The sequence below is a fragment of the Perca fluviatilis genome, chromosome 2, assembly GCF_010015445.1.
Source record: "Perca fluviatilis chromosome 2, GENO_Pfluv_1.0, whole genome shotgun sequence".
Classification (NCBI taxonomy): domain Eukaryota; kingdom Metazoa; phylum Chordata; class Actinopteri; order Perciformes; family Percidae; genus Perca; species Perca fluviatilis.
In genome coordinates, this window is record NC_053113.1 from 6,819,696 (window position 1) to 6,833,164 (window position 13,469).

The 13,469-nt window shown below is 46.9% G+C and overlaps 1 protein-coding gene and 1 pseudogene across 1 annotated transcript; one reads left to right on the top strand and one right to left on the bottom strand.

Annotated features, from left to right (window-relative positions):
- Window positions 1-451: 451 nt before the first annotated feature.
- LOC120545509 (piggyBac transposable element-derived protein 4-like) lies at window positions 452-2,535 on the bottom strand. Its single transcript, XM_039779906.1, has 4 exons — window positions 2,275-2,535; window positions 1,708-1,799; window positions 513-1,612; window positions 452-469 (listed from the first exon to the last, which is right to left on the bottom strand). The coding sequence occupies exons 1-4, from the start codon at window positions 2,451-2,453 to the stop codon at window positions 452-454; spliced, it is 1,389 nt and encodes a 462-aa protein (XP_039635840.1). The 5' UTR covers window positions 2,454-2,535.
- Window positions 2,536-12,702: 10,167 nt separating this feature from the next.
- LOC120545517 overlaps window positions 12,703-13,469 on the top strand; it is a 9,753-nt pseudogene continuing 8,986 nt past the window's right edge.

Here is a 13,469-nt window from a genome sequence, read left to right on the forward strand (position 1 = left end):
AGCAGTGCTGTGCCCACTGATATACACTGGGCTGTGATGTGCTCCACGTGGAGCAGGAGGTGGTTCGGTGTGGCTGTGGAGGAAGACCCGCCTCTGCCAGCTCCACTGCAAGCGGCTCTCTGAATGCCTTCTGATGCAGAGGTACCTCTCCTTTGCCAATTGCAAGGTCCTTCTGGAGGAGGAAGGCGCTCACATTGCGATGTCCATGAAGTGGTAAAACAGAGTCTTGTACCACCGTTGGGTCTTTTGCAGGACTTTGTAATACCCTATGAGGGCATCTGAGTGGTCCACTCCACCCATGCACCTACAGTAGATGAACAGACAATATACAAAAACATTAATGTATACAGCACACAAATAACACTTCCAAGAGCATACATGAAAATGTAGTTGAATATATAGTAATGCACCGGTTGTAGTCCTTCACCACTGGTGGAACTGAGACGTTCCTTCAGCTGCCACTGCCCATCTGCACCTTTGATCCTCCTCTGCACTGTGTCTTCGGGGCGCGCTCTGTGGAGAGTTGAGCACAGAAAAACATCCCTTGTGTCTCGCCACTGAACAAAGAGCAAGGAGCCATTCCTGATCCAGCGTATGCTGCCAAGGGGAGATTTTGAGACCAGAATGTTGACCTTTGACCTTGGGAATCCGATTCTGTTTGTGCGGATGGTTCCGCATGCCCAGATACTCTTAAGAAGGAGGTCACAAAACAGGATTGGACTTGTATAAAAATTGTCCACAAAGACCTTATAGCCGGTGCCCAGCAACTGTACATCAATTAGCTCCATCACTGCCTCATAACTGAGTCCCTTACCACTGTTTCCCTGACACTTTCCCTCATAAACAAAAAAGTCCCATGTATAACCGTTCCTGGAGTCTGCCAGAACAAAGAGTTTATAACCCCAGCGAACAGGCTTGTTTTTCATGTATTGTTTCAGACCAGTGCGGGCTTTTGAAGCAACCATTCGCTCATCAATGGCGATTTCCTGGCCAGGGTGATAGTTTCTTCTACAGGAGTCCCTCATCTCCTCGTAGAGCGGCTTTATCTTACCCAGGCGGTCGTAGGCTCCTGTGCCTCTCCTTTCATCATTAGCAGCATCCCCCACAGAGCTGCTGAGGTGAAGGGACTGGGAGATCCTGAGGAACTTTTTACCAGTCATTACCCGTCTCGGGAACGGCAAGCTATAAAGATGACCCCCACGCCAGTAATCAGTGAAAGAAAAGCATTTGACTACACCCATGTAAACAACTAAAGACATGAATGCAAACATGTCCTGCAATGTCAGATCAATCCACGGGATAGAGGGTGTTGAATGGTGTGTTGATCCACAGTTGTTGGTGTTTTGAAGTATTGTCTTCAAAACAGAGTTGGTAAAAAATAGTTGAAACAACTGGAGGGCTGTGTACGTAGCAGTACGTATGAGCTGGGGTCCTGGGACATTTCTGGGTCTGAAGGTGGGCTGTGGTGGTGTGATGTCTGGAACGTCAACATCATTCCACCTCTCTTCAGATGGGCTGGTTGATCTGGCTTGACTGCAGCCTCTCCCTTTTCCTCGTCCTCTACCTCTTTGTCTCCTGCTGTTCTGGGGAGTTGGAAGATGAGGCTCCTCACCTGACTGTCCTGCTGCTCTACGCCTCTCCCTTTTCCTCTACCTTGTCCTGTACCTCTTGGTCTCCTGCTGTTCTGTGGAAAAGGAAGCTCCTCACCTGATGAACTGTCCTGCTGCTCCACTCCATGTGGCCACTTGCTCACTGGTGCAGATGTAGCTGGCTCCCAATCCATATCTACATCACATTTCCTATAATGTGAAAATAAAGAAATAACAGTAATTACAACTAATGTTCTGAATGCGAAGCCACCGAAAATATTAACAAATGTGTAGATATTACCATAGATATTTACATAAATACAATAACGGCTCCAAACTTGTAATGCAGTATTTACTCAAACGTTTTCTTTTGCAACACTTCTTGCAGTAAATGTGGAGCAACATAAATGTGTAACATTAGCTGTGGAGCTCTCAGCGAGCAGAGTAGAGAGCAGGGTTGCCTTTAGATGAGAGACAACTTTGTCTGGCTCATTTAGTGTTACGTTAGCATGATAGTTTGGTGAAATTAGCAAGCTAAGGTTAGCTTAGCGAACTATCCATTCTCTAAATTAGTAAACATTTAAATCATCTAAACACTCTTCAACAGTCAAACTGAAGCAGACGGTGAGCTCCAGGTCACAGCCTGTCTAAATATACAGTAACGTTATATACGTAAAATACTCACTTGTCGAGAGTAATGTCTCCTCCCTCTAGGAACATGTCCTCTGCCACGGAGTCGATGCAAGACATTTCACTGTCTTTCTTAGACATTTCCTCCTCTGACTCGTCGCTTTCACGTGGCCGAGTACACTCTTCCACTGCCTCTTGGAGGGTATATCTTCTTGACTTGCTAATTTTCGCCATTCTCAACTTCTCGTTCGTTTAGGTTGCAGAAAGTAGTGGGACGTATTTTTGCCGGTGTTTGCACTAGACAGATCATTCCTTTGTTTAGGATTGTAAATACCCCGAAAGCATCAGTTCCCCATATTGAAAAGTTGATTGGCTATGCAAAACGTCAGTCATCGGCACAACCAGTTGCAATTGGCACAAAATAAAAGGCGCGCCACCTTCTTTCACCGCCGGCCCTCGTTGGCTATTCTAGGCTGTAGACGAGGCCAGGAAGGTCCTATTGGTTCGCGTGAGGTGTCAATCGAAAGGTCAGAGTGCAGGGGCCATTTTGATATCAGATACCGGCAAGGAAATATATGCAAACAAGATTTACTCCAGGAAATACAGTAAAATATTAAATAACTGCCGCGAAATTTGAAATTTAAAACCGCTGTCTGTGGATATATTTTAATGTCATAATATGTTTGGACTAAATAGTTTACTGGATTTGATAGTCTGGACCTTTGTCAATGTAACAAGACCGTTTTTGTCAGAATATTACGGATCTGTGGATTACAATGAGGCTTCAAAGGTGAGTTACCTCAATTTTGTAGTTGTTTGTTACTCAGACAGAGGGGATGCTTGTACCTGCTGTTGTTATCGTGTCTTGGAATAGATTGTATCAAGTGAAATCACAAGAGTTTTAGCTTTCTAAAGATGTGTGGCATGAGTAACTACTTAAATATAGGAGCTGTATACATAGCATCACGTGTTAAAGACGCACGGCCCGCGTGGGCCGTCGGAACGTTAAGGGTTTAACTGAAGCAAATGCCATGTATCGGTGCATGCACCGTATGCGGTGAAATTAGCAAGATACGTCAATGCGATTGGAGCCAGCTGGAACCACATGGTGTTTGTGTGTGTAGCCATTCTGGCATTGTAAAGCAATCTTCGCAATGAGTGTGTTTCTGACACTTTGAAATAATCTGTTGGATGCTGTTCCGCTGGCAGCATATATGCCGCATTCGCTACGGAATCCAACAGCTAGTTTCAAAGTGTGAAAATGTGTTTCATTGTAAAGCCGGATTCGCAATGTCATCTAGCAATGCCGGCTTCGCAAGGAGTGTGTTTCTGACACTTTGAAATAATCTGTTGGATGCTGTTCCGCTGGCAGCATATATGCCGCATTCGCTACGGAATCCAACAGCTAGTTTCAAAGTGTGAAAATGTGTTTCATTGTAAAGCCAGATTCGCAATGTCATCTAGCAATGCCGGCTCGGCATGAGTGTAGTTTCTGACACTTTGAAATAATCTGTTGGATGCTGTTCCGCTTGAAGCATATATGCCGCATTCGCTACGGAATCCAACAGCTAGTTTCAAAGTGTGAAAATGTGTTTCATTGTAAAGTCGGCTTCGCGCAATGCCAACTATCCCGGAGGGCTAAGGCCAGCTTTGCAAATAACGACAGTTGGGTTTAGGCACCACTGTGCTAGAATGGTTAAGTTTAGGTAAGGGGGTTGGGGGGTAACAGCCCTCACCTGTGGGTGCTAGTCTGGCATCTCCTAGCAGGTGGTTGGCACTGTAAATAATGACAGTTGTGCTTACGCACCACTGTGCTAGAATGGTTAAGGTTAGGGATAAGGGATGAAATGGGATGTTGGTACGGGTAACAATCTCTGCAATGGTAACAGCCCACACATACAGGTAGGGTCCTTTGGTGTTTTGAACCTTCACAATAAACTTGCTGTTCTTTCATGATTAAAAGAACCAAAGTGTTGTTTTTCATACGGCGAGCGTAAAGGGTTTAACTGAAGCCAAATGCCATGTATCGGTGCATGCACCGCATGCGGTGAAATTAGTAAGATACGTCAATGCGATTGGAGCCAGCTGGTGGCCAGATTTGGACGAGACTGGAACCACATGGTGTTTGTGTGTGTAGCCATTCTGGCATTGTAAAGCCAGCTTTGCAATGAGTGTGTTTCTGACACTTTGAAATAATCTGTTGGATGCTGTTCCGCTGGCAGCATATATGCCGCGTTCGCCTCGCACGGAATCCAACAGCTAGTTTCAAAGTGTGAAAATGTGTTTCATTGTAAAGCCGGATTCGCAATGTCATCTAGCAATGCCGGCCGCAAGGAGTGTGTTTCTGACACTTTGAAAATGTACGTCAACCTGGGAACTAGGTAAGGGGTGATAGCCACGATCATCAAGTGATGATCCTCAAACGTGTGTTGGCCGGCCCTGGCAATTTCACCGCCATTGTGAAGAAGCGACTGTAATTTCGCCTGCCATTGTAAAGCCCGGCAATTTCCATTCGCCATTGTAAAGCCGGCCTAGCAATTTCCTTCGCCATTGTAAAGCCGGCCTAGCAATTTCATAGCCATTGCAAAGCCGGCCTAGCAATTTCCTTCGCCATTAGTAAAGCCGGCCTAGCAATATTGAAATGGTATACCAGGGGCGAAAATATTTCGTGCGGGTTAAAGTATTGGCCATAGCGGGGGCTTAAGTGTGGGTTCCGGGACCGACCGGAGGTCAAGGTGCGCTGAGGTGGGCCCTTTTTCCTGAATGTATACCGGGAGGTTAGCCCCTTTCTGTGGGCCGATGGGTGGCTCCCCTGGGTGGGCCTTGTAAAGTCGGCTTCGCAATGCCACCTATCCAAGCCGGCATTGTAAAGGCCAGCTTTGCAAATAACGACAGTTGGGTTTAAGGCACCACTGTGCTAGAATGGTTAAGTTTAGGTAAGGGGTTGGGGGTAACAGCCCTCACCTGTGGGTGCTAGTCTGGCATCTCCTAGCAGGTGGTTGGCACTGTAAATAATGACAGTTGTGCTTACGCACCACTGTGCTAGAATGGTTAAGGTTAGGGATAAGGGATGAAATGGGATGTTGGTACGGGTAACAATCTCTGCAATGGTAACAGCCCACACATACAGGTAGGGTCCTTTGGTGTTTTGAACCTTCACAATAAACTTGCTGTTCTTTCATGAAAAAAGAACCAAAGTGTTGTTTTTCATAACGGCGGGCGTAAAGGGTTTTAACTGAAGCAAATGCCATGTATCGGTGCATGCAGCTCGCGGTGAAATTAGCAAGATACGTCAATGCGATTGGAGACAGCTGGTGGCCAGATTTGGACGAGACTGGAACCACATGGTGTGTGTGTGTCTAGCCATTCTGGCATTGTGAAGCCAGCTTTGCAATGAGTGTGTTTCTGACACTTTGAAATAATCTGTTGGATGCTGTTCCGCTGGCAGCATATATGCGCGTCGCTCACGGAATCCAACAGCTAGTTTCAAAGTGTGAAAATGTGTTTCATTGTAAAGCCGGATTCCCCAATGTCATCTAGCAGCACCGGCCGCCCAAAGTATTGTGTTTTTTGACACTTTGAAAATGTACGTCAACCTGGGAACTAGGTAAGGGGTGATAGCACGATCATCAAGTGATGATCCTCAAACGTATGTTGGCCGCCTATCAATTTCACTTCGCCATTGTAAAGCCGGCCTAGCAATTTCACTTCGCCATTGTAAAGCCGGCTTCGCAATTTCCATTCGCCATTGTAAAGCCGGCCTAGCAATTTCACTTCGCCATTGTAAAGCCGGCCTAGCAATTTCACTTCGCCATTGCAAAGCCGGCCTAGCAATTTCCGCCATGCATAGTGAAGCCGGCCTAGCAATATTGAAATGGTATACCAGGGGCACGAAAATATTTCGTGCCGGGTTAAGTGTTGCCATAGCGGGGGGGCTTAAGTGTGGGTTCCCGGGACCGACCGGAGGTCAAGGTGCGCTGAGGTGGGCCCTTTTTCCTGAATGTATACCCGGGGAGGTTAGCCCCTTTCTGTGGGCCGATGGGTGGCTCCCCTGGGTGGGCGCCTTGTAAAGTCGGCCGCCAATGCCACCTATCCAAGCCGGCATTGTAAGGCCAGCTTTGCAAAGTAACGACAGTTGGGTTTAGGCACCACTGTGCTAGAATGGTTAAGTTTAGGTAAGGGGGTTGTGGGGTAACAGCCCTCACCTGTGGGTGCTAGTCTGGCATCTCCTAGCAGGTGGTTGGCACTGTAAATAATGACAGTTGTGCTTACGCACCACTGTGCTAGAATGGTTAAGGTTAGGGATAAGGGATGAAATGGGATGTTGGTACGGGTAACAATCTCTGCAATGGTAACAGCCCACACATACAGGTAGGGTCCTTTGGTGTTTCTAACCTTCACAATAAACTTGCTGTTCTTTCATGATAAAAGAACCAAAGTGTTGTTTTTCATACGGCGAGGTGTAAGGGTTTAACTGAAGCAAATGCCATGTATCGGTGCATGCACCGCATGCCGGTGAAATTAGCAAGATACGTCAATGCGATTGGAGCCAGCTGGTGGCCAGATTTGGACGAGACTGGAACCACATGGTGTTTTTGTTATTGTAGCCATTCTGGCATTGTAAAGCAATCCGCCACAATAGGTGTGTTTCTGACACTTTGAAATAATCTGTTGGATGCTGTTCCGCTGGCAGCATATATGCCGCATTCGCCTACGGAATCCAACAAGCTAGTTTCAAAGTGTGAAAATGTGTTTCATTGTAAAGCCGGATTCGCCAATGTCATCTAGCAATGCCGGCCGCCAAAGGAGTGTGTTTCTGACACTTTGAAATAATCTGTTGGATGCTGTTCCGCTGGCAGCATATATGCCGTATTCGCTACGGAATCCAACAGCTAGTTTCAAAGTGTGAAAATGTGTTTCATTGTAAAGCCAGATTCGCAATGTCATCTAGCAATGCCGGCCATGAGGTGTGTTTCTGACACTTTGAAATAATCTGTTGGATGCTGTTCGCTGGAAGCATATATGCCGCATTCGCTACGGAATCCAACAGCTAGTTTCAAAGTGTGAAAATGTTTCATTGTAAAATTGCCGCCAATGCCAACTATCCAAGCCGGCATTGTAAAGGCCAGCTTTGCAAATAACGACAGTTGGGTTTAGGCACCACTGTGCTAGAATGGTTAAGTTTAGGTAAGGGGTTGGGGGTAACAGCCCTCACCTGTGGGTGCTAGTCTGGCATCTCCTAGCAGGTGGTTGGCACTGTAAATAATGACAGTTGTGCTTACGCACCACTGTGCTAGAATGGTTAAGGTTAGGGATAAGGGATGAAATGGGATGTTGGTATGGGTAACAATCTCTGCAATGGTAACAGCCCACACATACAGGTAGGGTCCTTTGGTGTTTTGAACCTTCACAATAAACTTGCTGTTCTTTCATGATAAAAAGAACCAAAGTGTTGTTTTTTCATACGGCGAGGCGTAAGGGTTTAACTGAAGCAAATGCCATGTATCGGTGCATGCACCGCATGCGGTGAAATTAGCAAGATACGTCAATGCGATTGGAGCCAGCTGGTGGCCAGATTTGGACGAGACTGGAACCACATGGTGTGTGTGTGTCTAGCCATTCTGGCATTGTAAAGCCAGCTTTGCAATGAGTGTGTTTCTGACACTTTGAAATAATCTGTTGGATGCTGTTCCGCTGGCAGCATATATGCCGCATTCGCTACGGAATCCAACAGCTAGTTTCAAAGTGTGAAAATGTGTTTCATTGTAAAGCCGGATTCGCAATGTCATCTAGCAATGCCGGCTTCGCAAGGAGTGTGTTTCTGACACTTTGAAAATGTACGTCAACCTGGGAACTAGGTAAGGGGGTGATAGCCACGATCATCAAGTGATGATCCTCAAACGTATGTTGGCCGGCCTAGCAATTTCACTTCGCCATTGTAAAGCCGGCCTAGCAATTTCACTTCGCCATTGTAAAGCCGGCCTAGCAATTTCACTTCGCCATTGTAAAGCCGGCCTAGCAATTTCACTTCGCCATTGTAAAGCCGGCCTAGCAATTTCACTTCGCCATTGTAAAGCCGGCCTAGCAATTTCACTTCGCCATTGTAAAGCCGGCCTAGCAATATTGAAATGGTATACCAGGGGCACGAAAATATTTCGTGCCGGGTTAAGTGTGGCCATAGCGGGGGGGCTTAAGTGTGGGTTCCCGGGACCGACCGGAGGTCAAGGTGCGCTGAGGTGGGCCCTTTTTCCTGAATGTATACCCGGGGAGGTTAGCCCCTTTCTGTGGGCCGATGGGTGGCTCCCCCTGGGTGGGCCTTGTAAGAATTCAACGCCAATACCACCTATCCAAGCCGGCATTGTAAGGCCAGCTTTGCCAATTAACGACAGTTGGGTTTAGGCACCACTGTGCTAGAATGGTTAAGTTTAGGTAAGGGGGTTGTGGGGTAACAGCCCTCACCTGTGGGTGCTAGTCTGGCATCTCCTAGCAGGTGGTTGGCACTGTAAATAATGACAGTTGTGCTTACGCACCACTGTGCTAGAATGGTTAAGGTTAGGGATAAGGGATGAAATGGGATGTTGGTACGGGTAACAATCTCTGCAATGGTAACAGCCCACACATACAGGTAGGGTCCTTTGGTGTTTCTAACCTTCACAATAAACTTGCTGTTCTTTCATGATAAAAAGAACCAAAGTGTTGTTTTTTCATACGGCGAGGTGTAAGGGTTTAACTGAAGCAAATGCCATGTATCGGTGCATGCACCGCATGCGGTGAAATTAGCAAGATACGTCAATGCGATTGGAGCCAGCTGGTGGCCAGATTTGGACGAGACTGGAACCACATGGTGTTTGTGTGGTAGCCATTCTGGCATTGTAAAGCAATCTTCGCAATGAGTGTTGTTTCTGACACTTTGAAATAATCTGTTGGATGCTGTTCCGCTGGCAGCATATATGCCGCATTCGCTACGGAATCCAACAGCTAGTTTCAAAGTGTGAAAATGTGTTTCATTGTAAAGCCGGATTCGCAATGTCATCTAGCAATGCCGGCTTCGCAAGGAGTGTGTTTCTGACACTTTGAAATAATCTGTTGGATGCTGTTCCGCTGGCAGCATATATGCCGCATTCGCTACGGAATCCAACAGCTAGTTTCAAAGTGTGAAAATGTGTTTCATTGTAAAGTCGGCTTCGCAATGCCACCTATCCAAGCCGGCATGGTAAGGCCAGCTTTGCAAATAACGACAGTTGGGTTTAGGCACCACTGTGCTAGAATGGTTTAGGTAAGGGGGTTGGGGGGTAACAGCCCTCACCTGTGGGTGCTAGTCTGGAATCTCCTAGCAGGTGGTTGGCACTGTAAATAATGACAGTTGTGCTTACGCACCACTGTGCTAGAATGGTTAAGGTTAGGGATAAGGGATGAAATGGGATGTTGGTACGGGTAACAATCTCTGCAATGGTAACAGCCCACACATACAGGTAGGGTCCTTTGGTGTTTTGAACCTTCACAATAAACTTGCTGTTCTTTCATGAAAAAAAGAACCAAAGTGTTGTTTTTCATGCCGCCGGCGTAAGGGTTTAACTGAAGCAAATGCCATGTATCGGTGCATGCACGCATCGCGATGAAATTAGCAAGATACGTCAATGCGATTGGAGACAGCTGGTGGCCAGATTTGGACGAGACTGGAACCATGTGGTGTGTGTGTGTCTAGCCATTCTGGCATTGTGAAGCCAGCTTTGCAATGATTGTGTTTCTGACACTTTGAAATAATCTGTTGGATGCTGTTCCGCTGGCAGCATATATGCCGCATTCGCTACGGAATCCAACAGCTAGTTTCAAAGTGTGAAAATGTGTTTCATTGTAAAGCCGGATTCGCATATGTCATCACAACGCCGCCCAAGTGTGTGTGTTTGAGTGTGTTTCTGACACTTTGAAAATATACGTCAACCTGGGAACTAGGTAAGGGGTGATAGCCACGATCATCAAGTGATGATCCTCAAACGTATGTTGGCCGGCCTAGCAATTTCACTTCGCCCATTGTAAAGCCGGCCTAGCAATTTCCGCCGCCATTGTAAAGCCGGGCCAATTTCCATTCGCAGCCTTGTAAAGCCGGCCTAGCAATTTCCGCCCGCCATTGTAAAGCCGGCCTAGCAATTTCACTTCGCCATTGCAAAGCCGGCCTAGCAATTTCACTTCGCCATAGTGAAGCCGGCCTAGCAATATTGAAATGGTATACCAGGGGACGAAAATATTTGAGATTCGGGCTTAAGTTAAAGCGGGGGCTTAAGTGTGGGTTCCCGGGACCGACCGGAGGTCAAGGTGCGCTGAGGTGGGCCCTTTTTCCTGAATGTATACCCGGGGAGGTTAGCCCCTTTCTGTGGGCCGATGGGTGGCTCCCCCTGGGTGGGGCCTTGTAAAGTCCGCGGCCAATACCACCTATCCAAGCCGGCATTGTAAGGCCAGCTTTGCAAATAACGACAGTTGGGTTTAGGAACCACTGTGCTAGAATGGTTAAGTTTAGGTAAGGGGTTGTGGGGTAACAGCCCTCACCTGTGGGTGCTAGTCTGGCATCTCCTAGCAGGTGGTTGGCACTGTAAATAATGACAGTTGTGCTTACGCACCACTGTGCTAGAATGGTTAAGGTTAGGGATAAGGGATGAAATGGGATGGTAGGTGTAACAATCTCTGCAATGGTAACAGCCCACACATACAGGTAGGGTCCTTTGGTGTTTCTAACCTTCACAATAAACTTGCTGTTCTTTCATGATAAAAAGAACCAAAGTGTTGTTTTTTCATGAACGAGATGTAAGGGTTTAACTGAAGCAAATGCCATGTATCGGTGCATGTACGCATTGCGTAAGTGAAATTAGCAAGAATTAGCACGTCAATGCGATTGGAGCCAGCTGGTGGCCAGATTTGGACGAGACTGGAACCACATGGTGTTTGTGTGTGTAGCCATTCTGGCATTGTAAAGCAATCTTCGCAATGAGTGTGTTTCTGACACTTTGAAATAATCTGTTGGATGCTGTTCCGCTGGCAGCATATATGCCGCATTCGCTACGGAATCCAACAGCTAGTTTCAAAGTGTGAAAATGTGTTTCATTGTAAAGCCGGATTCGCAATGTCATCTAGCAATGCCGGCCGCAAGGAGTGTGTTTCTGACACTTTGAAATAATCTGTTGGATGCTGTTCCGCTGGAAGCATATATGCCGCATTCGCTCGGAATCCAACAGCTAGTTTCAAAGTGTGAAAATGTGTTTCATTGTAAAGTCGGCTCGCCAATGCCAACTATCCAAGCCGGCATTGTAAAGGCCAGCTTGCAAATAACGACAGTTGGGTTTAGGCACCACTGTGCTAGAATGGTTAAGTTTAGGTAAGGGGGTTGGGGGGTAACAGCCCTCACCTGTGGGTGCTAGTCTGGCATCTCCTAGCAGGTGGTTGGCACTGTAAATAATGACAGTTGTGCGCTACGCACCACTGTGCTAGAATGGTTAAGGTTAGGGATAAGGGATGAAATGGGATGTTGGTATGGGTAACAATCTCTGCAATGGTAACAGCCCACACATACAGGTAGGGTCCTTTGGTGTTTTGAACCTTCACAATAAACTTGCTGTTCTTTCATGAAAAAAGAACCAAAGTGTTGTTTTTCATGCACGGCGGCGTAAGGGTTTAACTGAAGCAAATGCCATGTATCGGTGCATGCACCGCATGCGGTGAAATTAGCAAGATACGTCAATGCGATTGGAGACAGCTGGTGGCCAGATTTGACGAGACTGGAACCACATGGTGTGTTGTGTCTAGCCATTCTGGCATTGTGAAGCCAGCTTTGCAATGAGTGTGTTTCTGACACTTTGAAATAATCTGTTGGATGCTGTTCCGCTGGCAGCATATATGCCGCGATTCGCTACGGAATCCAACAGCTAGTTTCAAAGTGTGAAAATGTGTTTCATTGTAAAGCCGGATTCGCAATGTCATCTGCCAATGCCGGCCGCCAAGTGTGTGTTTCTGACACTTTGAAAATGTACGTCAACCTGGGAACTAGGTAAGGGGGTGATAGCCACGATCATCAAGTGATGATCCTCAAACGTGTGTTGGCCGGCCTAGCAATTTCACTTTGCCATTGTAAAGCCGGCCTAGCAATTTCACTTCGCCATTGTAAAGCCGGCCTCGCAATTTCCATTCGCCATTGTAAAGCCGGCCTAGCAATTTCACTTCGCCATTGTAAAGCCGGCCTAGCAATTTCACTTCGCCATTGTAAAGCCGGCCTCGCAATTTCCATTCGCCATTGTAAAGCCGGCCTAGCAATATTGAAATGGTATACCAGGGCCGAAAATATTTCGCGTCAAGCGTACTACAGCTGGGGCTGGTTCCCGGACCCACCGGAGGTCAAGGGTGCCTGAGGTGGGCCCTTCCTGAATGTACACTGAGCAGTCTTCTGTGGGTCGATGGGTAATTTCCTGGTGGGCCTTGTAAAGTCGTGGCTTCAAGAATGCCACTCATCCAAGCCGGCATTGTACAGCCGGTAAGTAACGACAGTTGGGTTTAGGCACCACTGTGCTAGGAATGGTTAAGTTTAGGTATGGGGTTGTGGGTAACAGCCCTCACCTGTGGGTGCTAGTCTGGCATCTCCCAGCAGGTGGTTGGCACTGTAAATAATGACAGTTGTGCTTTACGCACCACACTGTGCTAGGAATGGTTAAGGTTAGGGATAAGGGATGAAATGGGATGTTGGTATCGGTAACAATTCTGCAATGGTAACAGCCCACACATACAGGTAGGGTCCTTGTTTCTAACCTTCACAATAAACTTGCTGTTCTTTCATGATAAAAAGAACCAAAGTGTTGTTTTTCATAACGGCGCAGGTGTAAGGGTTTAACTGAAGCAAATGCCATGTATCGGGTGCATGTAACCGCATGCGTGAAATGGGCAAGATACGCCAATGCGATTGAGCCAGCTGGTGGCCAGATTTGGACGAGACTGGAACCACATGGTGTTTGTGTGTAGCCATTCTGGCATTGTAAAGCAATTCAATGAGTAGCTGGATATCTTTGAAATAACTGTTGATGCTGTTCCGGCTGGCAGTATATATATGCCGCGATTCGCCACGGAATCCAACAGCTAGTTTCAAAGTGTGAAAATGTGGTTTCATTGTAAAGCCGGATTCACCGCCATCTAGCAATGCCGGGCTTCGCTAAGGAGCTTTGACAATTTGAAATAATCTGTTGATGCTGTTCTCATTGGCAGTATATGCCGTGA